Below are 25,879 nucleotides of genomic sequence, written 5' to 3' on the forward strand. Positions count from 1 at the left end.
AGTGCTTTCATTTGTGATACTCAAAGAGCTGATGAGCATTTCCACTTTGGCCATTCAACAAGAATCTTCATTTGAATCCCCTGGAATAAAGACTGTGTCATACCTTTTGAATGAAATTGGTCACAAATAGGAAATCCCATGTCACGTTTTTACACATAGTATAAAGTACCTTCTATATAATCATAGGAAATCTGTGATGTTTTTCTTTTCATTCTTGACTTCTTTGGTGTAACCTCTCTTTCCTTCTAAAAAATCTGTTATGATATCAAAGACTTTTGCCCCCATATCGGTTTTGCCCTCATGTCAGTTTCTCAACCTGTGATTCTGCTCTCCTTCCAATGAGGAATAGTCCAGGCAAATGTCCTGAAAAGTCCTGAACATAGCCTGATTTTGAAAAGAGGAAACTTGTAAGTCGTTGCCATTTGACTGGCTATAATTTTGGTTCCCACGGCAAGTCTGTGTGGTATTTTGGGGCAACTACCCCCATGGAAACCCTCCTTAGCACTGAGGATAGAGATCTCATCAGTCTTGGGTTACCAACTTTTAGAACAAAATCCAGAGCCTTAAAGTACATTTCACTCCTTCTCCTTTGAGAAATGTGCATGTTGTTAGAACTGTTGTAAATGTGCTTGTATTTCATAAGCTAGAAGCTCAGCATGTCCCTTGCCTTCATGAGTGCAAACATTGTTGGGATTATTTGGGTTGCATTTGTTTATCTTTTCCATACCACCATCAGCCTGCTGGCCTGGACAATAATGCTTCTGTTGAGGTGAGCAAACAGCTGATGGTAAAACACACACAGGGGATTCCTACACTGGCTGCCTGTAATCTGCCAGGTTGGGCAGAGCAGGCAAAAACAAAAGCCAATCTGTTTTCAGGCAAATTGGAAAATCATTGCATCGTGTTCTCGACTCTTTGCCTTTCTCTTGACTAAAAGGGAGAATGTTCATCCAGCAAATCTGCAGAGTAGTTCCAGGCAAAGACTTATCTGCCTATCCTAGTCCCACTGGCAGTTTTGAAAAGGGCCTAAGTTTATCTGTGTGAACTGTTTCAAAAGTCATTGACAGAGGAATTTTCAAACTTATCATCCAAAGATGGCACCTACTATCTCAATGCTGTGAGTTGTTTATATTCTAGATAGCTGCTCACATAGGTTGTATGCTAACTTTTGTGTGTGTGCTAATTTCTTTTTTTTCCCAACACTGATGGATGTAACCTTAGAGAGAACTTCATCTGCTGCCTGGCTGGGAAATTCAGGTATTGCACTGTGGCAGCATATTTCATAATATATGTGAGTTTTCCTCTTATTCCTAAATTAATCTAATGTCACTTAGTTGAAAATGTGCTGGACATGGTTGTATATCTGAATTACTGGGTCTTAGAGAGCAAAGGTCGTAATAAGATAGCCACATCCCAGCATGGGAGATGGAGTGGACTTAGAAAAACTCCTATGTGTCTGTTGACAAATCTCACATTCAGAGGTGACAAATCTCACATTCTATTCCATGTGTGGTGTCTTGAGTAACTTTCCCTTTTAGGCTTTTAATAAAGTGTAAGAAGGGAAAGATGTGAGAGGATAAGGATTTTCTGATTTTCAATGTATTAAAGTTAGCCTCAGAAGGTAAGCAAACGACTTTAAATAAATTTTAATTTGAGCATTGACAAATATGGCTAGGTTATATCAGCCTATGTTATTCTTCAAAGCCAGAAAGCAGTCTGCTGGTTATTAATAAGGGGAAAGGTGTTTGGCTGGATATGGATATGGTGTTAAGATTCATCAGAAAGTTAAGCATCCCTTTAGTGTTCTTTTGAGACACTCTGAAGCAGAAGATGAGATTTAAAGTGAGGATTCTGTTTAAAATTATCAGGCAAAGGGGATAATTGACTTTTAAAAATTTTTTTGTTTTTAAAGGAAAAGTGGACCAAACCCAATACATTAAACCAAAACCTCTCTAGCATCTAGCAATACCCTTTGTGTCTTTAGCACTAAATATCTCCCACCTTTTATAAACTATGTTTTTATTTTATTTTTTAAGATTTATTTTTACTTATACATGTAAGAACTGAGGTGTAAGCTAGAGGGTGCGGGGGGGTGGAGAGGATTCACTAGAGACAGCAGAGTAGAACAGGCAGATTGACTGAAATACACTGCTGAGGGGAGCAGCAGGTGACCCAGGAGAGGTCTGCTGAGCCATGGGGGTTACCTCTCTGACCAGCAACTCATGTTGCTATGGCTAGTGATAGCTTGATAGCACTGAGACTTTAACCCCTGTACCTCCAGGGAGGTCCTAAACTATGTTTTTATACTTTATTTTGTAATGAGATGTAATGAGAGATGACACCAAACAGGGAATTTGCTGTTCTTTCTATATACCCTAGCTGTTAACGGAATGATAAGTATATAATAACATTTAGTACATGTGTTGGTTGAAGCGCCTTCTATATTTGCTGAAAACCTACTGTGGACCCAAATGATGTCAGGTGCTGAGGAATCAGTATTGATTGAGCCGTCACTGCCCTTACTTTGCTCAGGGAGTATACAGGCCAATGAGGAAGCATCTCTCTCACTTAGTATTTTACTCACTTTTTTTTTCTTTAAGAAGTAGAATTAACTCAGGCCTCCCCTGGTGGCGCAGCCTTTGAGCGCTGGGTTGTGAGGCTGCCTGCAGCCTCTGCAGTGCCGGTTCGATCCCTGGCTACTGGGCGAGGGTCCCACAAAAAAAAAAAAAAAGAAAAGAAAAAGAAGTAGAATTAACTCTTGATTGGCCATTACACTTTAAAGCTCAGAGTATAAGCAGAGGAGCTCAGAGTATAAGCAGAGTATAAGCTGATTTTAAAATGTGAGGGGAAACATGAAAACAAATGATGTGTTTTGTTTTATTTCTATTCAGAAGATCTCATTAGATCTCATGATCAGGTAGCTAGATGATGCTTTTCCCTGGCCAGGCCATTCTCATCCTGAACATAATTTGACGTACTTTTAATCTTTCTGCTTCATTTAAAAGCGGAATTAAAAAGGCTAATTCTGTAAAGAAAAATAGAATGAAAGAGACCTTTTCCAGAGAAACCTAAGATGAAAGAATGGGCAGAAATAGATGACTAAGACTACAAAACATCTTCAGGCCTTATTTTTGCCAGATAATAAATAAATAAATAGCCAGAGCACTAATAAATAGCCTAAATTAAATACTACTTTTTGCTTCCTTTCTTTTTCTTCACTTTTACTTTGCCAGAGAACCTGTTTAGCAGGAAATTGTCCCACTAACATATGGCAGGAAATAGCAAGTGCAGATTGAATAATCAGCCTCTAAAAAACACTAGAATTAGCATGTAGCCCCAACTCCCAAATACTACATAAAATCCCTTCATTCCTAAATTTTCATCCTACCTTTATCTTTTTAAGAAAATAGTTTGATTTTTGTGGGGCTTGGAGATTGACCTGTTCCTGAGTGGTGAAAGAAAAGTTGGGACTTGAGCTGGCATAATAAGTGAGGATCATTTCAATCAGAACATAAACAAAGGGATCCCCATTGACCCCTTGTCTGTTCTCACTCAGTCTTGTGGCATGGACCCCAAGAACAAGGAACAGCTGCTCCGACCCCAGATGTTGACACATCAATGTGTATGAACTTGAGGCAGGAGCAGCAGTCAGAGCTCCTTTCCAAGTTCCACTCCTATGGAAATACAACTATGTCACCTCCCATGGGGCTGTTTAGGCCTTTAAAGACCGTGTGGAGAGCTGTAGGAAGCAAGAGGATACAGAGGAACTAGTGTGAAGCTATGAAGAAAGCAGGGGGTTGTGGATCCTATAGGACTTAGATGTTCAATTTTGCTCATTTTTCCCCATCTTTTTGTTTACTTTTGATTCAATGAAGAGTGTCCCCATCTCTCCTAAGTGCCACAAGAAATATCAACATAAATCAAAACTGATTTCCCTCCAGATTTGCTGTTCTCGTTTTCATTTTTGCTCCATGTTTTATTTTAAATTTCTAAAATATTAGCTTCAACTTCACATCATTCTTCTTCCATGTATTTATACAATGTTGTGGTTAGTAGATATTTTCCCAAGACTACTATTCATAAATCTCTTGAGCCAAGATTTTGAATTAGTAGGTGTTAGATAAGGAATAATAATATTATTGTCTGTTATTTATTCTTACTATGTTGACTTCTCTTTCCCATTTCAGACTTGTTAATGAATGAGTCTAATCCCTGAGTTTTTTTTGACCATTCACTTTCAGGATTCTTGGTCACATTGACTGCCTATCTGTAAATATTTAAGAGAAGGACCTGCTGAAGGAAAATGTACGTTGGGATTGACATTTAAGAGTTAACACCAATTTTCTCTCTCTACTTAGATTTCGACACAGCCCCAACTGCTGGTACCTAAGAGACTGGACTATCCACACCTGGATTAGGCAGTGTCTAAAATATGATGCACAAGACAAAGCTTTATATACCCTTGTCAATAAGGTGAGTGGTTTCCTAGCATTTGTAGTTATTTCCTGAGTTTAGATTATGTGTGTTTGTATTTAGGTAATGTGCTATTTGTATCTATTACAGTACAGACAAAGAATAGTACAAGAAATAACTTTTACCATGGAATATTACTCAGCATTCAAAAAAGATAAACACATGCAATTTGCAGCAACATGGATGGCGCTGGAAGGGATCATGCTCAGCGAAATAAGCCAGAAAGAAAAAGAAAAATACCGGATGGTCTCACTCATAGCAGGAATCTAGAAAACTTAAATAAGGGACCAGGAAAATGAATAACTATAAGAAAATGAAAATCAAAATCAACAAACAACTATGAACCAAAGACACTCTATGGGGGGTGAGGGGTGGGGAGGGGAGGGATTGGGGTCAAAATAAGGGGGTTGCAATTGTATGGGGAATATAAAAATAAAATTTATTAAAAAAAACAAATAACTTTTAAAAGTTATTTGTCGGGCCTCCCCGGAGGCGCAGGGATTAAAGTCGCAGCACTATCAAGCTGTCACCAGCAACTGCAGCAAGAATTCAATCCCCAGCCAGGGAGCTAATCCCAGCCAGGGAGCTAACATGGTGCAGCAGACCTCTACTGTCTTGCCCGCTGCTCCGCTCTGCAGTGCATTTCAGTAGATCTGCCTGTTCTGCTCCCCATTGTGCTTCTGGAGAATCCTCTCACAACCCTGCAACTCTGGTCTATACCCCAGTTCTTGTATGTATAAAGTAAAAATGCAAAACAAAAAATAAATAAGTTATTTGTCCCCAGATGTCCTTTTTAGAATGGAGCTGGTGACACTCTAACCAACACAATGGAGGTAAAAATTCCTAAAGCTACTGCTTTTCCAAACATAGTGACCCAGAAACGGACAGGTAAAATAATTAGTTGAAAGATCATTGAACCAAAGAACTATGCCTGCTGGTCATTTTATTCTTGATCCCTGAACCTCGGATTTCTTCCAAGATTTCCTTTAAGAAAAAAGACATGACCATTTTTCTGGAATGTGATCTACACAGTGTTCAGACACATTTTTAAAAAAGATAATATTCCTAGGTTAGGCAAAACATATCTTCCAAATACCCGACCTCTCCTGGAAAGCCCCCAGATTCCCTTTGATTAAGGTCTTTCTGAACTTTACTCAAGGTTGACACTTTGTTACCTTTATAGGCACAAATTTAGAATGTTATTATTGTGTCCCAAGCAACAATACTAGTTTGACCCATGAAAGGACTTTAGCAATATTTCTATGAAAATGTATTATTTCTGTCGTGTAACTGGGCATTGTATGTTAGAACTCAAAAGAAAATACTGATTCTGTTTTTGAGCATTTTTGCTCTCATTTCTTGGTTCCTAATATATGCATCAACTTAATATGCATTGCAGATACTTTGCATGTGGGCTTGGCATTACCTACAAAAATGAGCAATATCCTATCCTTGCCCTCAGGAAGCTTATGTTTTAATTAGGCAGATAGACAGTTTCATTGATAAATCTATTGTTAGATCCCCTGGGAAGGAATGGGTTAAATCCTACTCTCTATAGTTCAGAGCATAGTGATGCAGATTACACTCCCCTGAAAGCAAATTAGAAGTGGTCTAGTAGTCTATTTCATTCTTTGCTATGTCTCATCTTCTCGTGGAAAGAATACTGGAGTCAGAAGGTCTAGACTATAAACCCACATGATCCACCAATTACCCTTAACTTTAGGCAAATAATTTTATCCTTACAAGTCTTCAGAGTTTTTTTTTAAATCTAAGTCAAGAAATTACTAATTATTAAATTAGTAATTTAGTCATTTCTAACCCTGTTATCCATTAGAGTCACATAAGACTTTTTTTTTGTTATTATTATTACAGATACTTTTCTCTACCCCTAAGATTTTAATTTATCTTCCTGAGGTATAGGCATTGGTATTTTCTATGTAGTTTTATAAGTGTTTTTTAATAGACTTTTTTTTTTTTTAGAGCAGTTTTAGGTTCACAGCAAAATCGAGCAGAAAGTACAGAGATTTCCCATATGCTTCCTGCCCCCACACATCACAGCCTCCCCCATATTATCAACATTCCCCACATACACTTGTAATTGATAAACCTATAATTAATTGATAGTTTGTAGTTTACATTACAGTTCATTGTAATGTTTGGTGTTGTGCATTCTGTGGATTTATACAAATGTATAATGACGTGTATCATTATAGTACCATACAAAGAATGCCCTAGAAGCCTTCTGTGGTCTGCCTATTTATCCCTCATTGGTATGTTTCTAAAACTCCCAAGTTGATTCTAATTTGCAGCTAGGGTTGACAATCACTGACCATTTGATTTCTAAGTCTGCTTTCTGTTTTAATGATTTATCACTCTAAAATATTTAAATATTTATCACTGTAAAATCTCTGCCCCTAGAGATCAGTGTTCATTTGGATGACTGCTTTGGGAAATACAGATACTGCCCATAAGCCAACCCTTTAAAATATTGGCTTTTAAAATATTTTTCCATTTCACCACAATTGAAGCACCTCATACAGCTTCTAGTGACAGTGACTTATTTCAGCAGTGATTTGCAACTGGTGGGTAGGACTATCAGAATCTCCTAAGGGGATGGGTGTAGGGAGTGGTGTAAATACTTCAGTAAGCATTTAAAGCAAACAAAAATGCAACCATAGTTTAGATCCGTAATGGTCAAACTTGATTGTTTATGAAAATCACATGAGAAACTCATTAAACCTTCAGGTTTCTGTGCCCTGTTCCTAGACTCTTATTCTGTAAGTCTGAGACTTAGGACTCTGCATTGTTAAAAGCACTCATAGAAGATTTCAAGATGGTTACTAAAGGGTCCACATTTTGAGAAATTGAGATTATCAAATATTCAGCAACCTAATAACAGTAGGAACATCCTAAGAGATTGGTTAGTAATATTTTGTTAACATATTTCTTGGGCATTTAAAAACCAGTCTAGGAGACCAAAGATATAAATGCTAATGAGGATATAGCAAAAAGTGAACACTTGTGCACTGTTGGTGAGAATGTAAATTGGATTCCTCAAGAAACTGAAAGTGGAACTACCATATGATCCAGCAATCTCACATTTGGGATATATATATCTGAAGGAAATGAAATCATTATCTTGAAAAGATATCTGTGCCCCTATGTTCACTGTAACAATAGTTAGGCCATAGAAACAACCTAAGTGTCCACTGACAGATGATTAGATAAAGGAAATGTGGTAGATATACATGATGGAATATTATTCAGCTATTAAAAAGAAGGGAACACCACCCTTCCCCCCATTTGCAGGAACATGAATGAATCTTGAAAGCATTAATTAAGTGAAATAAGTTAGAGAAAGGCAAATACTATATGATCTCACCTGTATGAAATCTAAAATAGTTGAACTCACAGAGTACAGTGATGAATGCCATGTTCTGGGGTGCAGAGGAAATGAGGAGATGTTAGTCAAAGGGTTCCTATTTGAATTTCAAGATGAATCAAGTTCTGCGTATTAACCTTATAGCATGGTGATTATAGTTAACAATATTAAATTGTATACTTAAAAGTTGCTATGGGAATAGATCTTAAATGTTCTCACCACAACAGAAAAATAAGTATGTGAGGAGACAGATGTTTTAGTTAACCTTATTGTGATAAACATTTAAAAAAATATATATCATGTTGTTATATACCTTAATCATGTCATATACCTTAAACTTACACAATGTTATATGTCAATTGTATCTCAGTAAAGTTGAGGGAAAACAGTTTAAGGACCAGAAAATGCCGCATAATATTATAATATGTGCTTTCTAGTGGGGCTCCATACCTAATAAAAACAATTGCTGAGTCAGTGCAGGTTTTATATGTAGGGGGCCTGGGGAGAAGGCAGGGGAACAGTGGTGGTTTTGGGGTGTGTCTTTTGGTTTTTTGTTGGTTTTTTTTTTTTTGTGGGACCCTTTCTGGAGGCCGGGGAATGAACCCGCGCTGCTGAGTCTGCGGGCAGCCTCGCAGCCCAGCGCTCAACCGCTGCGCCACCAGGGGAGGCCCTTTTTTTTTTTTTAAACTATGACAAGATGCTAGAATTGAACGTTATTTTTCACATATCATTTTTCTTATATCAGACACCCATTCATAACTTTCTTACCTGACCAGAAGTTCCAGTTACCAAACCGCTTGCTTTATAGCTTCTGTTTCATTGTCACAGATGCTGTAAAATATTAGTCAAATATTTAAAAGCTAACGATGGCATATTTTGTCCTGAATAACACACATGGGCATATATTAGAAGTTAAATTAAGGTAGGTATTTTTTCTCTGATTTTCCTTTTCATTACAGGTTCAATATGGAATTTTCCCAGATAACTTTACATTTAACTTACTGCTCGATTATTTCATAAAGAAAGAAAATTATAAAGGTAAGAAGCCAAACCCAGGTCAATTTATAATGGCATTTTAGCTCCCAAAGGGAAGCAACTATAGGAACTTTCCCTTATTTTATTTTTTAGTGACATCTCTTTCCATCACTCTTTCGATCAGAAATAAATGTCTACTTGATTTATAGTACCAGTTGGCCAGCTAGGATTTATCCAGGTTTTTTACCCTTTGTTTTCAAGTTTGTCTCTTTAGGACAATGCATTTAGTTAAACAATAAACCCTGCCTGAGCTTTCATAATTAGTTAAGATTATAGTACAGCAATTGATAGCTTGATTTTTTTTTATCACACGTTGCTTTGTTTTATTTAAATTATAGTTATAGTATATAAAATACAAAACTCCAAAATTAGTTGACTTTTCCGGAAAGAGCAGTATACTAGCCTTGCAGATAAGTCATTTCATGGCTAGACTTTCATTTCCTCACCTGTAAAGTAAGTGGATCAATGATCTCTGAGGTCTCTAACCTCTGACATTCTCTGATCCTGGGAAATTAAAGTGACTCTTATTTTCTGAGGCAATAAGGGAGACCAAGCTGATGGGGCATGCAGCAGACCCTAAAAGCAGTCATGCGGAACCCCGTGAGTCTCCTATGGAGAGAGAATGTAATACCTGGTGCTTGGCTTATACTTGGAACTGTGCAGTCAGGAGGGAGGAAGGAGGAGGCCTTGCCATATGAAAGGATGCCCACTGGCTTTCCCCTTCTGCCATGGCACCTTAGGTGTGGTACTAGGAGCCACGAGGGAGCCACCCCTGTGTTAGGAAAGTCACTACCTCAAGGAAAAAGGATATGGGCTGCTGATCGCTTATGCATGTATGACCTCTGTGATTGCTCTAACTGGATTCCAACACTCATCCCTGCACATCAGCGCCTCCGCATCAGTCAGTATTCAGTGGTTAGTCTGGGGCACTGGGCCTGTGTCGGCACTCCTCTCCTTTGTCTTCTCTAGACCTCTGCTTTGTCTTCTTTCTCATAAGGCTTGTAGTTGCTGACTGCCAAAAAATACTTGCTATTACCTTTTGAAATGTTAATTTTTCCTTCTTGTCAATTTCTTACTTAATTTAGGCAAATGCATGTCCTGAACCCAAATAAAAGATAATCAGGTTTTGCATGTTTCATAACTTATTTTCTGTGAACATCAAATTTAAGAATCCATGTGTCTGTGTATTTGGACAATTGTGTAGTAACAGTTTTATCTCTTCACTCTCTAAATAAGGGGGTTGTAATTGTATGGGGAATATAAAAATTTTTTTTTAAAAATTAAAAAAAAACAATTTTAAAAAAAATACAAATTATATTGATTTTGAATAAAGGTACAAAGAATCAAAAAAAAAAAAGATACGTCAGAAAGGTCAAAGGAGTTTTTTTCCCTAAGTGCAGAATATGAGGATTTTTAAAAATAAAGCTTTGATGAAGATGATTTTCATTTATGGTAAAATTTTTATAAAGTATTGTATTTTTTATTGTTGTTAGGATGGGAAATATCAAAGTGAGTAAACGATTATGGAGGAAAAGTAATTTAATTACATAAGCCAAACTAATTTCACTTCCCAAGCTGACAGTGATGCAGAATATAAATAAAAGTAAATCTGAGTTTTTATATGTAAATTTGGATTCAGTAATGAACAGTTGGCAAAACAGATATTTTTTAAACTGGATTTTTAGCTTTAATTGCATTTTAAAATAGTGGTTTGGTTGGATTCTGTTTTTTTAATCTCTGTATCTTTGGAAAAGGATGTATTAACAGTTCTCACTCTTTTTAAAAGTGTCAGTAGGGTCACAGACCCTGAAAGGGTCCTTGTTTTCCACTAACTTGCTAGGTGACTTCCTGGTCTGCCTGTGTCAGCTTTCCCATTTGCAAAAATGAATATAGAAATTTTTGCCTATGGCCGCATTCAGAATCATGCCATGTACAAAACCAACTGACTAGGAACAGCTGCATATCAGTTGCTAACTCCTAGTTACAAATAAATGCAAAAATTGGGTAACAGAGTAACTCAAGCAGTAAAAACATTTGTTGTTTCTGTATTATGTACAGGCATAGTATTTTAAACCAATATTAAAATTCTTGAACTTAACAGCAAATACTAAGGGAAAGAAATTGTTTGAACTTGATTTTCTTGGCTTCCATCTATGTTGTGGAATATTGAGTGGAAATAAAAACTGCTCAAGTTCTGATCTTCTGTGACCAGCATTCATGTAGAAACAAGTATTTTATGTTGTATATTATACTCAGGGGCTTATAATTTATGAGTGAACCGTTTTCCTTTCCCTTCTTTCTTTCAGCGCTGTTAAACTGAGCCTGATTGTCCTTTTTATAGTCATCAGTTTCTGACTTTGAAATAACTAGAATTTAGAATTACCTGTATTATTTATCCTCTTTCCACCAGCAGAAAGAAGGTACTGGAACACAGAGGAGGGTAGACAGCCCCATGCCCTGCTGTACTGTTGAGGGTGACCTATAAAATCTCAGGTTCCTTTCTGGATGCCTTAGCTCTTCTAGCTGATGGATGTGATACCTTGAATTTGCTTCTCAATTTACACTGCATTTTCATATGTATTATCAAGTTGGGCTGTTCAAAAATCTTTTGAAAAGGTGGTAAATTGCATCTTGTTATTATGAAGATGATTCTGGGAACCAAGAGAAAAAAATAAATGATTTATTTAGTGACCTTGAGGACCCTAGTGCATAGCACCTGAGTTTGCACATTATAGTCTATGCAGGAGAAGCTAAAGTCTTGGGAAAGATCTGGGTGGTAGAATTAGAATCAGCACCCATATATTTTACTTCTGAATTCTGATTGTTTTTCTGTTTGTAGTTAATAGAGATTTAATGACTTACCTTGCAACTATGATCCTATCATGTTTATGTTCATCTTCTTGCCAGATGCTTTATCTGTGGTTTTTGAGATCATGAGGCAAGAAGCCTTTGAAGTGCCTTCCACCCAGCTCCTCTCCCTCTATGTTTTGCACTATTGCCTGGCAAAGAAGACAGACTTCAGCGTAAGTGATCTGCCATAAAGCGGTACTGAGAGGCTAGGAAGGGGTGGCAGTGGCTGCTGAGTAGGGATGAGGTGACCAGAGGAAACCGCCACCCTCAGACTGTGGATGAAGGTACCTGATGTGGCCCAGTACTGTCAGAAGCGAGTGTTTATTCTGTGCATTTTAGTTACTAGTTTCTCACAACATAGAACTGGATATTCCTCTATCCAATAGAATTTCAAATGAAAGCCCTACGTACATTTTGAAACGAGCTAGTCTGAGTGTCCTCGGACATTCAGAAATGGTTAGCTGATAATCAATGACAGTTAACACAGAAGATCAAAGAAGCAATGAGGCTGCTAAATAAAGGGCATTAAATACCGATTATTTAATTTGTCAGCATTTTCCTGAGGTAGCTCTGGGTCAGTCAGAATACCAAGTTTTGGTTTCATCTCTTAGATCAAGGTATTTAATCACTGTTTATTCTTATATCTTAGTATGAGTTATAGCAACACTACTATTTAAATAGCATTTACTTTACACCAAGCTGTATTCTTGGTGTAAAGAATATTATTAATGCAGACTAGACCACAGAATTGTTACTTAAGAGCCACCCAGCTAGTAAGTGAAGCCACCTAGAAAGCCAGACAGTCTGCTCTGAACCACAAATGCAACATCCGGGGGTACGGGGAATAATTTGTATAGGAACTGTAAAGATAATCAAGTCTAACCTACATTCTAAAGAATACGTGGTATGTTTTGCTTTTTATAAGAGAGGTGCCCTAACCTATGGCATACCTCACATTCATTATTTCATCAATATATAGAATATATATATATAGTGAGAACCTTCTATAGTCCATACATTGTCAAGAGCTAGTTGTTCAACTATGAGCAAACATTTCCTGCTTATAATCTAGGGAAATTGTAGGTCTTTAAAGTAAAACAGGGGTAAGTTTTAAATTATGATTATAATGAGCACTAGAAAGAATTCATATATGGAAAGCCTGCATTGAAGGGAGTTGTTGTTTGTATCTTAAACTTAGGTTAGGAAATACTCTTTAGGGGAAATATTATCTTGGGTTAATATTTGATGGATAAATAGGAATGAACTGGTTGAAGAGGGAAAGAAAGTCCAAAAAGAGAAAATAACATGTGCAAAAGCCCTGGGGCAGAGACAGCATGGTGAGGAGAAAGCAGCTGAAAGAAGATAAGAAGCTTGCTAATGCATAGCTACAACAGAGGATGAGCATGAGGTCATGGGGTAAGGTAATGTTGGAGAATGTAGGTCATGCTAAGCTGTTTTTATCTACATGCTAAAAATAGAAAAGAGCCATTGAAAAGTTTTAAGCAGAGGGATAACACAATCAGATTTGGGTTTTGAAAAGATGCCTCTGGCTGTGTATATTGATAATATACCACATCGGAGCTAGGATGGTTATGGGCAGAGCACTTATGAGACTATTAACAGTTATCCAAGCAAGAGGTAATGTTAACATGGGGGCCAAAAGATGAGGGCATTAGAGAGTAGCACATCGACATATTTGGGAGGCAAATAACATGATGAGGTGGAAATAAGGAGTTAGGGATCAAACCTTACCTCTGGAAAAAATTGGGGATTTATGAGAAAATTCATTGACTCTGAATTTGTGCATTTTGAGATGTCTTTGACACAAGAGATTTCATGAGGAAGACTGAAACATTAACAGGAAAATCTGGACTGGAGATGCAATTTATACATCCATCTGTACATGTCTGCCAAGAAGCCAGGAAACAAAAAGGGAAGTCAGGACTGTGAGGGACCACCTAGGGAGAGACTGGCTTATAATAGAGAATGTTTCTGAGAGGGTAGGTAAGATGTGTACTCTTTAAAGTTCACTGCTGTGGAAACATACCTCTGAAGAGGTGAACGTATACCTGATCATCAGTTACAGTGCTGTGGATCAATGTTACCTCAATGAGAAATACAACAATTAAAATTCAATAACAAGTTCACTGAAGGCAGTGATATGAGGCATGAAGTTGTACAAAACCAAACCAGAGTCGATTCTGGAATGAGTTAGGGGTGCAGAAAGGAGAGACAGGTGAAGGGAAGTGGAAGGAGGGGAAGTGGGGAAATTTGCATTTGTGTTAAGGGAGAGGCAGAAGTGTGAAATAATACTGAGGACACAGCACCTGATTTAGGCCATAATAGTACACATATCACAGAAGCTAAAGACTTGGAAAAGACTTATTGTTTTATGTCAACACATCAAACAGCTTTTTATATTAGCAGCAATGATTGCATTATTCCCAATAAACAGAAAAAATCTCTGTGACATTCATTTGTTTGAAAATTTTGTGTGGGAAAAGTTCTTTTAAAAAGTTCTTTGGGGGCCTCCCCCGTGGTGCAGTGGTTGAACGCTGGGCTGCCCACAGCCTCTGCAGCGTCGGTTCGATCCCCGGCCCGATCCCCAGCCGAGGGAGAGGGTCCCACATGGCTCGCAGACCTCTCCTGCCGCCCGCTGCTCCCCTCAGCAGTGTACTTCGGTCTTTTCTGCCTGCTCTGCTCCCTGCTCTGGCTCTGGTGAATTCTCTCACCCTCCTCCACTTCTGACTATACCCAGTGCTTGTATAAATAAATAAATAAATCTTTAAAAAATAAAATAAAATGTTCTTTGGCAACTGTCAGCCAGCATGCATGTACGCACACGCACGCACACACACACACACACACACACACACACACATTCACTTCACTTCCAGCTCAGCAGGTATATTGCTATTTGACTTTTAGCCTCTCCTGATTGCATCCTCATTCTATAGATCTTTTTTTCTCTCCAAAGAAAAGGAAAAAAAAAAGTGCTCTTAAGCCTCCTTATTTACTATTCACTGTGTTGGGGGGTTGGGGTGGGATCAAACCTTAGCTGATTTGCTTTTGAAAGTGAAATGACCCAGTCCTTCATTACCTGTGCTGCAGAAGCACCTAGGGTGATTTTGTTTTTCTCCCAAGGTCTTTGCTTTTTTTCAAAGGTTTAGAAAAACCTTAACAAATTACACTTGTGTTGCATGCACAAAAGCATAAAGAGGTTTGGTTGCCCATTAGCTCCTGGGGTGCTGCTCTTACAACTGGCTGCAATTGCAACTGAAGACCTCCTGCATTTTCTGCTTCCTCCCTGACCTCTGAGTGCATAGCTGGGCAACCTGAGCATGGTGTTCTGAATTTCCAAGCCAGGAGGGCTCTGGCCAAGGTGTGACCCTCTGGCACCGAGATCACAGTTCTCTGGGGAGTAGCCAAGGCTACCCTCTGGGCCCATGTTTCCAGTGACCCCCCCATCGCTGCTGCCACAACAACCTTAGTAATGCCTGTGTTCTTGCCCTTTTATCCCCATGTGTCAAAAGGGTCCAATTTCATTGAAGTGTAATTTTGCACCCTGGGTTGAGAGAAACAGTCACTAAGTGTTTCTGATTGCCTACTTTATTTTTTGGGAGGAACAAATCTATCTAAAAGCAACCTAGTAATTGTATTTATTTTAACTCTGTTAAGTAGGAGTCTTATCATTGTTGAATTGTATAAAATTCAGAAACTTGCTTCGTCGCATCACGGCAGTGTGTTGTATGGCGCCGACAGCACACTGTCTCAAGGCATTGTCAGTCCAGAGTATACTTAATATTTTTGTTTTGCTTTTCTGACTATAAAAGGAACTCTATTCATTAGGGTGGGGGAGGATTGGAAAATAATGAAAAGTGCAAAAACCAAAATGTTCATATTTTACTACCCAGAAACCTATTAACATATCACATTTCTTATGTTATACAGACATTCATTTTCTGTACTTTTCATTAAGCATAAATACCTTTTATTTGCAAAATTGGGGTTATAATGTGCCTGTGGCTTTTTACTTTCCTTGTTTAATGCTATCTTCTTTTTCCTCCATATCATTAAAAATATTTTTGCATTGAGTATCCACTGCTTACCTGGGCCATAATCTGGTATGTTCTGTTACAGTGGGAAGAGGAGAGGAACTTCGGTGCATCTCTGTTACTCCCAGGCCTAAAGCAAAACAATTCAGTGGGGTTGAGTTCCCAGTTATATGGCTATGCGCTTCTTGGTAAGCTAAAAATTCTTACAAATAACTGTTCTTCATGGATAGAATTGATACATTCTCTCACTTCACAATAAAATTCTGATTTGATTTAAACATACTGGTGAAATTCCAAGAGAGCTGTCATTTTTAGATATAGCAGGAGATCTTGATGGCCTTACAGTTATGACCTAAGTCAGTAAAGAGGGTTCTAAGCTTGTCACCACTGTGAGGTGAGAGCTAGTGGCAGTCAGTGTGAGGAAGGGAGAAAATAAAGGGAGTAAAGTTCTTCCCCCCGTTTAGGAAAAACATTCAGTAGAGTCTTCCCCAGTATTCACAACCATCTTTCCCTGGCCTTAGCCCAAAAGTCCAGTAGGTTAAAAATCAAGAATTAGGGTTGAACTCATCTTTGGCATTTTCTTCAGGTGAGTGAAGACACACTCAGAGCACAGGTAGTGGCAGTTTGGGGAAGCAGAGAGTGGCTCACTGCCACTCTGTGATTGTGCCACTCTGATAGGTGGCAGCTTTATTTTAATGCCCTACTGGTGTTGAAAATCAGACAGGTCAGGAGGACGAAACTTTCTGAGGTTGACTGAGAGCCTGGGTGGCGGGGTGTCTAGGCAAATAACATTCAACCTAAAGGCACATAAAATGTGTCCTGATTTACAGGTTTGTTACATGCATATTACTTCACTATTCTTCCCTCTGTCTTTTAAGTAAATAGGTGTTTCTTAATCCTGAATTAATCTGTATTGCTTCTCTTAATCCTTTACTGCTTCTGCTACCTTTGTTTTCTGAAAATTAACAGTGATAGTAGTTTGACTGCTTTTGAAGTTGATCTTCAGCAACAGAATGTACTGTGGCATTCCTGGATACTGATTCTGATATAAACTAAGGAATTTCAGAGATTATCAAGCTAGCTATCCAGATAACAAAAGAGTTAACTGCTCTTTTTTCACCTTCTACTTATTTGCCACCTACCTTTGATATTGCTATACATATTCTTGCCCCTGCTTTGACCCTGCCTTCAGATTAACATTCAGGACCATTATACTGCATGAATTGTTCAGGGAATTGTCAGGACAAAGAAAATGTACTTTGTCCTTGATTCTGAGCAGAGGCCCTGGTGCTCTGGGACTGGCAACCACCAAATCAAAAGCTCTTTGCTCTCATTGTGTCATGTGCTGGGCAGCCTCCCTCAACCCTGATGGAAGCAGCTTCCCAGGATGTGACTGTAGTCTAGCCCCAAGCATCTAAAAGGTCTAAAATTAGCTGTCACCTGATAAGCTTTGTCTATTTATGTCCTACTACAGCTTTCCCAAATCCTCCTTGCCAGGAAAGATAAGTGAAGGGAGATTCAAGACCTGGCAGCTCAAGGCGGCATAGGTCACTAGTACAGAGAGGGCCTCAGGTGCACAGACAGTCTCTCTCCACACCCCGTGGCCCTATTGTCTGGCATCCACAGCTTAAACTCTAATAGAGGTGGTTTGAAGTACAAGTTTCCCCTACTCTCTGAAAGTAGAACATTCCTATTTGATTTGATCTGGTAGGCGATTTTGAGTCTGGGAAAGCTGTTAATGTACGTGGGAAAATTTTTCAACATTCCAAATCCCAAAAGTACCTGACCAAATCATACCAAATAAGAATATTCTTTTCAGATAGCAAGGGAAATTCCAACAATGAGAAATATTCATGTCCTGAGACCCAAAAGGATGATAAAGACCTTATGATTTAAGTACTGTTGAAGATTAAAGGAAAGAAGGGCAAAATGAGTTGTTTTTTTTTTTTTTTGGGGGGGGGGTAGGGATAACTCCCTGGTAGCCTAGGGGTTAAGTCTTAGCACTATCAGTGTTACAGCCTGCATTCAGTCCCCAGCCAGGGAGCTAACCTTATGGCACAGCAGACCTTGCCTAATGCTCCCCTTAGTAGTGTATTTCAGTAAATACGCCTGTTCTGCTCCTCACTCTGTCTCTGCTGAATCCTCTCTCCCCCTGCACCTCTAGCCTACACCCCAGTTCTTGTATGCATAAATAAATAAAAAATCTTTTTAAATAAATCAATCCTGGGTCCCAGCTTCGGGAAGCCGTGGCTCAGCCTTCTTCATTTTTCTCTTTGCCCACAGGGAAGGTGGAATTGCAGCAAGGACTGCGGGCCGTGTACCATAACATGCCTCTGTTATGGCAGCCGGGGTACCTGGACAAAGCCCTTCAAGTGATGGAGAAGGTGGCCTCTTCCCCAGAAGACCGAAAATTGTGTAGAGAAGCGGTATGGTTGCTGGCCCTAATCAGTGGAATTTAGGTCTCCTGTTCCTCATAATGGAACTTTGAATGTGTCTTCTTTGTCTTCCTTCCTCTTCCTCCTGTCTTTATTTCTAAGAAGCACATACTTACCCATTTAAAAAGGAATAGAAAACCACAACCATTCTCAATGTTTCTGAGAAAACGCACTTGAAAATAAGATTAATGTTGATTTTATAGCTCACTGTCTAAGAGGAAAAACTCTTCCCCTAAAATTCAAACTTAGTTCAATAAAATACTACTTCTTCCCCTTCAATAAGATCTCAGCAGAAGCTCAAGAGAGGTTAAGATTTCATTTTAAATTTTGCACATTTCTGTACCCTCACGTAGTCCTAAAGATTATATGACATCTCTCCTCACCTACCCCTCCTTAAAAACCCTCAGGAATGAATCTGGGGAGTAGAGATGGCATAGTTTCCCTTTCATTCCAGTAAACCATTCTGAGGTGAAAGCATAATGCTAAAGATATGAATCCAGATGTTTCTTTTTTAAATTGTAAAGTGTTCACTTTGCTGGACTAGGAAACGCCTCCCATCACCACCAAAGTCATCCCACTTAGTCACCCAGAGCCCTGGATACAAAGACGTTTCTAGACTTAGCTCAGGGTACAGGAAATGCCACATCTTACAGCTACTGATAAGCCTTAAACCCCGTAGGGAACCACAGTGTCTTTTCTTATCCAGGCAAATTTTGTGGCAGGCGAAGCCTAGAATGACCACTGCCAGCGTGCACAAGTCAACTTTGAGCTGCTTATTTGTTTTACCTTGACCCTGGTCACTGGGATTCACCCCTTGACTTTCATTTCAGTCACCAGATATGCAAGTCTGGTGCCTACACTATAGTAATGTCTAGTGAATCTTTGTTATCTGCCAGATGTTTATAGCAAAGGATAAGTATTTCTAAATATATTTTCATGTTTTCACCCCATATAGTCAGTATTAGTGATTGAAAACATAAAATTATACATGAACCCTTTGCCAGGGAAATATTCCTTCCCCTGTAAGCCAGAATTGCATTCTTTGTGTGCTGACCTAATAGGAATGTGGTTCAGATGACAACAAGTATAGGATATGCATCGGATTTGGGTATAATGTATTAGTGGCTTTAAAAGACCTTGGAGTATTTTCTGGATTTTTGTTCTCATATGACGTGAACAGAATTAATCGATATCCAAGTGGGTGCTAATGTTTCCCTTGAGGTTGTTTCTAACCCATCTTGATAAGATCCCTTGTGGGGTGAGTGAGATGTGCTCCTAACTGAAAGTGGTGGGGGAGGGGTCAAAACATAAAGAAAGAAACCCTGTTTTATAATTTGCTTATTTTCTAAGTCACAAAAAGCACCTCATTAAAATGAATTTCACGCGTGCTTGACTGATCTTTGCTGGCAGCTTATGTCGATTGCACTGATCCCCAATTTATAGATACTCAGTGAGCTAAAAGCTTTCTCTGAAGGAGGCCCTTGCTATATTCAGAGACTTTACCATAGGTTCAGAATGACCCTTGGTTGGTTGTGACCTGCAGTGGTTTTTCATTCCCTCTCAATTCCAAGCCCATAGAGAAAGACATGGAAGGGAGAGGTACTTCCATTCCCATTGAGCATCATTCTTGGAGTCCATTGAAGTTAAATGCTGGCTCACTTGTGCAGATAATCCTGAGCTTGTTTACTTGTGCCATTTTTTTTTGTACTGAGTTTTCCATATTTCCCAACAGGGGTTTCTAATGTGAAATCATATAACCATCTGTTTCCTCGCATGTTATAAGGAGACTAGTCTCATGTGTTTTTAGATCCCCACTTTTCCTTATTTTCCTTTCCCAAGCCCCTGTTCACAGTGTGCTTTCAGGCCCACAGGGTATTGAGCCTCTGCCCTTTTTTGTGCCCCACAGCTCGATGTGCTGGGCAAAGCACTGCAGGCGCTGACCACTCCGGCCCCTGAGTCTTCAGGGGAGCAGCCGGAAGAAGGCAACAGCAGCCAGGGCCCAGAAGAGCTGGTGGAGCAGTTGGACACGGAGGAGACAGAACAGTCCAAGCTTCCCCAGTACCTGGAACGATTCAAGGTGAGTCGTGGCGGAGTCGAGTGCCTCTCAGCTGCCATTAAACATGCTCCCCCACTGTGCTGGTAAACAACCCGTCCTTTCATGCATCACTGTCACACACAAAGGCATTAAAAACTGACATCAAAAATTACATTTTTATTGCCTCGCACAGGAAGTGGTCTTAAAAGAAACAAATGGAATTTTTATGCTCCCCTTTGTATTTGAGCTAATTGGTCACAGTTTTGTTCACCAAGACAGCTTGTCATTACCCACTCATCCCTGACATGTGCCTGACGGGTGGGTAATAGCTTGCCTCCTCACAGCAATCACCTGATTCCAACACTGGGTGGAAAGAATCTGGTCATTTCTCCATAGTGCACTGAACGTGCTTGGTGACCCAGAAACCCAGGTGGAGATCACAAAGGCATGTTTTAGTATTAAAAAGTTGCATGCATCTTCCTTTGCTCAACTGGCGGCTTTGTGATAGTCCCTGGGGCCATTGGAAGTGCTCTCTTGGGCCACATGGACGATGCAAACAAGCTTCCACTATTTCTTTTTAGAACAGCCCTGAACACACACACACACACACACACACACACACACACCCCACCACCCCACCCCCAATCCATACCAACTGACCTCTAGTGGCATATTGGGACAGAGAGTTGTCAATTTTGCCAGATTACTACATGTAAATCTTTTCAGTATTTATATTGAACCAGTTATGTGACCTTTTCCCCCAGTACTTCTGATGGGTGTTGCTCAGCTTCCTTCTTTTATATAATTTGAAAGCTGAAAAAGAAATCAATGTTCCCAAGGCACATGGAGAATTAGTAGTAGAACTAGGTTAAAAATTTATATACCTGCTCTTTCCTCTTACTGCATAGCTTTGTAAATTTAGAAGATGAATAAACTAAAAAAAAAAATCTACCTAGCTCCATGGGTTATCATTCACCATAATCATATGAACCAAAGCTAGCCACATCACTCCTAAAAATTACCACCTTTTTTTGTTTCTTATATATTTAATCTTAGAGAATAGAAATCTATGCTTGCAGCCCATATTCTTCCACAAATGTTTAGTTTTTGAAAATTGAAAAAAAAGACAAATATTTAGTGATCACTAGTTTTATATTAGGCATCACATGCTACAGGACCACAGGCTGAGAGGAACCAATCCTTAAATGACTGTGATTTTGAACTAAAGTTTGTTGACTCAAAGCTGAGTCCTCATTCTGGCATCCCAAGCTGTCTCATTGGCTAAAAACCACATGGAGAATCCATTAGAAACAAAGAACTTTCATTTTACATTTCCTTTTCTTCCTGTTGCGTGATTTTTATTAGTCTCTTACTCAATTTTATGTGACTGGTCAATCACACTGGGCCTCAGGCCTTTCCTTGAAAGCCATGGACCTGCCCACCTTCCTTCCCCTTTTGGAGCAGCCTCATCACAGGTGTGTGCCAGTGAAATTGCATTTATTTGTGGAACAGGGTATGTGCTGCAGGGTAAGCTACAGCAGGGGCCCTAAGTGGTTCTCGCTGATGATCTACATCTTGAAGCACTTAAGTAGATTAGTGTTTTTAGTCCTTTATTTCTCCAGGAATACAATATGAAACAAACTGCGCTGCCATTTCAGATGGCGCTGTGAGCAGTCAGTATGCGAAGGCTGACCTGTGGTGGGACACAGCAGTGGGAGCTTATAGCAGCGCGCGCTCTCCTGGGAGCTGTTTAGCATGCCATTAGTAAGAAATCCTTGAAATGATTTCCATCTGTTGAAAGGCACGCTAGTTAGGCAGACATTTATCTCACTTATTCTAAAGGCAAAGGTATGGATGGCTTGCCCCATGTTGTCAGCTGCTTCTGCCATTGTGTCTGCATCTTAGGGTTCTTTGTTCTTGGAACTTGCTGCTTGGTTTGGTTCAGGTCAGAGTGGAAATACAGCTTTGTCGTACCTGTGCTGTCTTTGGTTTAAAGTGAGATATTACCTGAGGAATCACAGCACATGGAGCACATGGATCTCCATTTACTTTTTAAGTAAAGGGGGAGAGATCCCATGTGCATGTTAGCAAAATTGCTGGTCTGAAAAAAAAAAAAAAAAAACCAGCAAACGCCAGCAGTGCCTGGATGAAGGGGAGCACAGTAGATTCCCAGCAAAGCACCTTTTCCTGTGAGCAGGAGCTGTGGAGGTTCTACAAGTGACTTCAATTCTTCTCCCACCTGCCCACCCCCCCAACCTTCTTTTTTTTCCCTTTATTTCCAACAGGACTTACTTTCTAAGCTTCAAAGTATGGGCAAAGTTGAGTCCAGAAGCCTTTTGACTCTGACCACCGAGCTTGTTCGAGAGCAACTCCCCATCTGTGAGGCAGAGGACTTGGCCACTTATGAGCAGAAGCTGCAGCAGTGGCATCTGGAACGGGTGCAATTGATTCAGAGGGAACAGGAGCAGAGGAAACGGGCAAAGCAGGCGTACCAGTCTCGAAGAGCTGCAAAGGCATCTGCCTGATGGCCCCTGCAGAGCTCACCAGACCCTGACATAGGACTCACAGCGACTGTGACGCAGGCCTGTTTCCTCCGCCATCTCCTTTTCTCCAAGCAGGACCCTGTGGTGTAAAAGTGCTCTGTATCAAGGCTGTGTGTATCGGCAAGGCATCCCGATGCCAGAGGGGCTGTGCCACTAGGAAAGTGGCAAGTGACCTGACTAAAAAATAAGGAGCTTGAAGCTTATGGAGAAGTTCCTGGGTGACAGGGAGCAGTTTTGAACATTGAAAGTTCCTGATCCTTAGAGAAGGTGGTGGGAGAGGCTGTGGTTCAAGGAACGGGTCTTCAGTATTAAATAGTGTCTGCCTTCCCAGCAGAGGGGAGCTGCATGTCTGTGACCCAGTCCTCCTTGGTCTCCTGTTTAGTACAAGTTCTCACCCTGAGTTGGGTGCCCACACGGCCCGCTTTCTCCTTCCCCTCGGTCTTTCCCTTCCAGACCTGAACTGGGGAAAGTTCAGTACGGGAATGAACTCAAGATCACGGACACACTGCTTTTCAAATTTCGGGAGACCAATTTGGCATTTTAGAACGTAGGGACTTTTGAGGGGGAAACTAGCGCTTGCCCTGAAACCTCCTTGGCTTGGCTTCTCCATCATATCCGGGTCACTTTTGTCCAAAGCATTGTCTCAGCTCCGTCATCAAGCAGATGAAATGAGCCGTATGTGCACACATATGCACCATTTTGACACCCAGTAAGAGAAAATGGGGAATATGAGAGATGAGCTGGGGCTCAAAGTACATAGCAGACATGAATAGTTGTAAAGCTGTCGAGAGGTGGAAAACTCCCTTCTGTACTTTCTCTGTGAAAGGGTTAGGGGGTAGCTCTTGCTCACGATGTAATTTTGCCTGTAACGCAGTGGTGTACACTTCCTCGGGTCTGTGCTCTTTTATCAAGCATCTATGGAAATAAATCTTCTCGGATTATTTGGGTGTTTTCTTTATCACTGGGGGAAGGGAGACAAGGGACTTTGCCTTCATTATAGTAACTGATTTTGAGCAACATATATCAACCCTCCATCGCAGCCTGTGATATTTATAATAACAGCCACTCATATTTATTGAGGAGAGACTGTGCCAACAACTCAGGCAACCCTATGACAGAGGTACTGCTCCCATTTAGAATGAGGAACTGAAAACTAAGTAACTCCGAGGTCAAGTTAGCGCTGCTCCTCACCCTCCATGTCTAACTGCATTGTACCCAACCCAGGGTCCCAGACACCAGCACAGCTGACTCTTAGGTAGAGGGTCATGACCCAAATCAATCTGACATTTTGGTTTATCAGGTAGTAGGGTTTTTCCAGCTGCTACCTTATTACAATAAGAAAAAGGTTCAGGACTAATCTTGGTGCATTTACTCAATAAATTCATGACCGTCACACATGAAGCACCTGATTAATGTTCAGTTCATAATTAGGCCTATTTGTCCATCATCACTCTTGCACTTTAATCCCTATCCTCACCAAAAGACATCACTTCCGCCCTGTGTGCCAATGCTTGGCATGAGTTTTCATTCTCCCTGCTCCCCAGGATTCCTCCTAAACTTGTGCCCCCATCTCTCAGGAACTCTCCCCTTTGGGAGTCTTTCCTTCCCAAGCTACTCCCTTTTCCCCTATGCTCTCATCTCCTGAGCTATGGGATACTCTCCTGCCTGCCTGCAACGTCTTAAGGTCTAGCCAAGTTGTCCTCTGTCCTTTTTCACAGATATGGATTTCTGCCCAGATCACCTTCTATATTTTTTCCCTGGGGATGGGTAACTGCTCTCAGTATCCTGTAACAAATTATCTTCCCTCTAACTGACCTACCACGTTCATAGCCAGACCTCTAGCCTCATCCCTAAATCATGATCTTGGAAACTTAAGTCCTGGGAATTAATCCACTACCATTTGTTGTTTTTTTTTTCTGTTTGCTTCTAATATACCAAGTGTTAGTATATAAAGTGGTAACATTAGGCTGATCCCTCTACAATTTGCACTGTCCTCACATTTTTACTTCATTAACTTTAAACCCTAGACCCTTATCCCCAGATTTTTTTTATGATTTATTAATTTATGCATACAAGAACTGGGTGCAGGCCTGAAGTGCGGGGTATGAGAGGATTCACCAGAGACAGCGGGGAACAGAACAGGCGGACTGAATGAAATACACTGCTGAGGGGAGCAGTGGGCAAGACAGGAAAGGTCTGCTGCGCCATGTTGGTGGCCTCCCTGGCCGGATCGAACTCCTACTGCAGTGGCTGCGGATAGCTTCATAGTGCTGCATCTTAACCCTATGCACCACCAGGGATGCCTCTACCCCCAGATTTTTAAGATGTTCCTGCTTCCTAACTTATCAAGAAAACTTAAGCCACACAAATATCAAGCTCCCTCCTTTCTAGCTTAACAATTCTCTATGTGCGCATGCTCTCCATCATCCCTCTTCCTTCCAAGTGGTAGGTTTCCCCTTCCTCCTTTCAAAAGTTATGCTCATCTGTGACCTGAGTGCTTACCTAAATGTCCCCAAACCATCACACCTATCCTTGCCATCCTGCATCACCTCTGATTTCCTCCAAGTCTCATTCAAGATCTCTTTCCCTTTTGAAAACACAAGTCTTTATCTTGTCATCAATCAAACTACTATCCTATCACTCTCCTTTTATCACTAAACTTTTTACAGGAATATCTACAAGTACTGGCTAGTTGCTTGTTCACTAGCCCCTGAGAATTTGGCTTTCACTCTGTTACACACTAGTTGTGGTGACCCTGACTCTTAAATGCTCTGCTCCATTTGGCTCCACTGACCACCCCCTTATAAGCTTGGGGACTGTAATAGACAGACTGTTCTAGCATTGCCTTAACAGACTCCCAATCACATGCTGTGTGCAAAGCACCATTTCCAGTGCTATGGAGTTTACACAGAAAACTATAGATCCTGCCCTCAAATAATGAAGATCCCAGTGAAGACAAGGACACAGGCACATACACCCCCATCAGTACAGCTGGAGAGTATCATTAAAGACACAGATGGTGATACAGGTATTCACAGGAAGAGCCTTTCAAGCCCAGACCTGGGAGAAGC

At 40.2% G+C, this 25,879-nt stretch overlaps 1 protein-coding gene across 2 annotated transcripts in view; it reads left to right on the forward strand.

Moving 5' to 3' along the window:
* Nucleotides 1–22,790, forward strand: part of MRPS27 (mitochondrial ribosomal protein S27) — a gene marked incomplete at both ends in the record, with an annotated part of 74,599 nt that extends 51,809 nt beyond the window's left edge. Inside the window, 7 exons of one of the 2 annotated variants that reach the window (XM_084233577.1) lie at nt 4,329–4,473; nt 8,815–8,893; nt 11,798–11,913; nt 15,881–15,983; nt 18,079–18,221; nt 20,137–20,307; nt 22,551–22,790. In XM_084233577.1, coding sequence (XP_084089703.1) covers nt 4,329–4,473; nt 8,815–8,893; nt 11,798–11,913; nt 15,881–15,983; nt 18,079–18,221; nt 20,137–20,307; nt 22,551–22,790 — 997 coding nt within the window. The remainder of the gene's footprint in view (nt 1–4,328; nt 4,474–8,814; nt 8,894–11,797; nt 11,914–15,880; nt 15,984–18,078; nt 18,222–20,136; nt 20,308–22,550) is intronic. The other variant, XM_084233578.1, reaches the window with a different exon arrangement.
* Nucleotides 22,791–25,879: the final 3,089 nt, after the last annotated feature.

Source organism: Talpa europaea (genome assembly GCF_964194135.1).
Source record: "Talpa europaea genome assembly, chromosome: 5".
NCBI classification, from domain to species: Eukaryota; Metazoa; Chordata; class Mammalia; order Eulipotyphla; family Talpidae; genus Talpa; species Talpa europaea.